Here is a 3,053-nt window from a genome sequence, read left to right on the forward strand (position 1 = left end):
GATAAATTTATTTTCATTATTTTTAAAGGCTCAGTCCAACGAGTGTTGAGAACCAGGACCCAATTCCTAAAGCATTTCAATCCTCATTTCTACTGCCACCACCAACACCATGCATCAGCAAAATAAAAAGATAAGAAAATAGATCACTAAGGAAGCAAGTGACTGATTAATCCACAAAATAATAAAGCCGACTACACTTATCTGCATGCATCCCACTTCCCTAAGTACTGTTAAGAGTAGCAGAACTTCCCTTGAGTTCCTGTTGTGTTTCAGTAGAAAAGTCACCTGTACAGACAGTGATTTGGAGTAGCCCCCAGTCTTAAGACCAGAACCCTAGGTAGAAATCTGAATCTGCTTTTATTTTCCTGTGTGCTTAAATGATGTTGTTTGGTTTCCTTTAATATTCTAATTCTATAATAAAATCTTAGCTGCTGCCTGGATTTCATTTGCTTCTTATGCCCAAAGTTCAATTCTTATATAATAAAAGCCTTACTACTTCCATCTGTCTGTCCGTAACGCTCCGAGCCAACTGCACATGCGCAGCCCGGAGCCTTAGGACACAGGCAGAGGTGGGTGAGGCCAGGCTATGCCCCCTGAGGCGGGGACCAGCCATGCAGGGGTGTGGGGAAGTGGGGGCATGGTGCGTGGCCATGGGTGTACGGCTGCAGGGTTCCGCAAGGGGAGTGGTCGGGGGCACAGGCAGCACCCACAGAATACAGCATGCAGGACAGGGCACAACCCCCTGCCTGCTCCCTGTGGCCACACCCCCCGACTGGGAGCACTAAAACAGGGGAGGAGTATGGTGCTACATGGGGAGCGGGTATGAGGGGCACACCTTGCCCTGAGGCTGCATGCTGCAGCCAGCAGACACTGCCCACATCCCACTGCCCATTCCCCTCAGGGCCTGCCTGTGGCCACACCTACCCCCCCATGCCACACCCCCTCCACAGCCCTGTGGGCACTCCCTGCATGGGGGGGCACATACCACACAACTGCAGGGTACCATGTGGGGGGCCTCCCCCCCCCCCCCCCCCCCCCCACCAACAGTGCTCTGCGCCTCGTGTGCCCCTTTCCTGTGTGGCACCCTGCAGGGTGCTGCGAGGGGAGAGGGCAGGGGGTTGTGGGCAGTGCCTGCAGGCTGCAGCACCTGGCCACAGGGTGGGGTGTGCCCCCCTGCGTGGGGAGCACCTGCCCAGGCGCACAGCTGCAGGGTACCACATGGGCAGTGGGGAACAGGCAGTGTCCACCAAATGCAGCATGCAGGGCAGGGCACGCTCCCCATGCCAGGAGCACTGGGGGGTGGAGGGGGTTGTGTGTGGCACATGGCTGGGTGTGCGGGTGTGGTGAGAATCCCAGAGATTTCCAATAGGAATGCAGAGTACCAAAAGCATTCCAACCTGCTGTAGTCTTTCTGGGTTCTTGGCAAAAAAGAAAGAGTGAAAGCTAAGAGCTGGCATTTTCTGAGGGGTGCCTTGAGTCTAAAAGGTTTGAGAACCACTGCCCTAGGTAGAAGGCATGGTGGAGGATGAGGGAATCATAAAAAGGAGAGCTGGAAGGGACATCAGGAGGTCATCTAGTCCAGCAATTCTCAACCTGTGGGTTGTGACCCAAAAGTGGGTCGAAGAGTATATCAAAAGAGTTACGAACAAACTTTAAAAACTTCTCTTTTAAAAGGAGAAAAATGCAGGAAACTGTTGCTTTTCCCTTGCAGGCTGACAGTTCCAGCCTGCAAGGGGCTGCTTGGGCCCTCCCATGCCCCACCCCGTACCTGACACATGATGGGGCTGAAGCCTGGGGGTAGGGGGCAGTGGGTCAGGAGTGAGAGGTACGGGTCAGGACTGGCCACTGGTGTTTACAAATGGGTCCTGGTACAAAAAAGGTTGAGAACCACTGATCTAATCCAACTCCTTGCTTAAGGCAGGATCATCCCCTTCTAAGCCATCCTAGAAAAGTGTCCAACCTCTTAATGTTAGTTTAAGCTAACATTAGAAAAATGTTAGTTAAAAGTTTATCAGCTACCTGGGCACAGGAACTTCCAAGTTGATCTTCCTATGGATAGAACAGACTTTCCAAGCAGCCTCCAAGCAGGGCCGTCCCTAGGGGGAGGTGAATCAGGGCGACCACCCCAGGCCCCATGCTTTGCGGGGCTCTGCAGAGCTGGGCAGAGTGGCCGCGGCCACTCTGCACCACCGCTGCCAGCTTCGCGTCTGGCCACTCACTATCCCCCCGCCCTCACCGCCGATGGCAGCAGCAGTTTCTTTGCATCCAGGGCAAACAGGATCAGGGTGGAGGCGGGGCCCTGCCTGGGCTGACTTGCCCTGGGCCCCGCACCCTGCTCGGGTCGGCTCTGCCTCCAACCGGCAGTTAGTAACTGCAATCTGGTACATCATGTAATTCAGTGTACCTAGCAATTTGATTTGGGACTGTAAACATGAAGTGTATCTTTAAGCAGTTAAGTTCTACATAATTTAAATCTCTTGAAGAATCTCAGTCAGCATTGTGTGTGTGGAAAGCAAAAGATTGATTTTAAATAACACATTGGATTGGGCTTTTAATTTTTCCCCTCCATTTTTAAATATTAGTCTAGGAAATGTCACTAGAAAAAATCTTCAGAATTGCATATTTACCCACCTGCTGTAAAGCTGGGATGCTGGAACCTGGAGCATCTGAGGAATGAGTCACAGGCAATGGAGGCACAAGATCAGTTTTAGCACTGGAAGAAAATGAAATATACATTAATATATATATGAAAAAGAAAGCCTATCAGTGGCTTTTTTATAGGCCACAGAGAGCTTCACTGCCAGGGAAACTGCTGCATGGAAATCTTGATCAAAAAAAGGCCACAGAAAGGAGACTCCCTCTTCCTTTGCATGCTGTTGGGCTGTGCTCAGTGGTAGCTCTCTGCAATATTAAACAGGGTGAGGAGACACTGGATCTATACCAAGCTTCCTCCCCACCTCCAAGGGGAGCATCCCAAAAGGGTTCGTATTCAGTCCCTAATAATTCCTTACTGGTAATGGCAAACCGCGTGAGTGCAGAAGGCACAGGAATGC

At 51.4% G+C, this 3,053-nt stretch overlaps 1 protein-coding gene across 1 annotated transcript in view; it reads right to left on the minus strand.

Moving 5' to 3' along the window:
* The window catches only part of EPB41L4A (erythrocyte membrane protein band 4.1 like 4A), a 150,058-nt gene that overhangs the window by 2,357 nt on the left and 144,648 nt on the right, over positions 1 to 3,053 (minus strand). Inside the window, exon 22 of the mRNA XM_006026177.3 lies at positions 2,632 to 2,713. Within this exon, the coding sequence (XP_006026239.1) occupies positions 2,632 to 2,713 (82 nt within the window). The remainder of the gene's footprint in view (positions 1 to 2,631; positions 2,714 to 3,053) is intronic.

The sequence above is a fragment of the Alligator sinensis genome, unplaced genomic scaffold (assembly GCF_000455745.1).
Source record: "Alligator sinensis unplaced genomic scaffold, ASM45574v1 scaffold225_1, whole genome shotgun sequence".
Taxonomy (NCBI): Eukaryota; Metazoa; Chordata; order Crocodylia; family Alligatoridae; genus Alligator; species Alligator sinensis.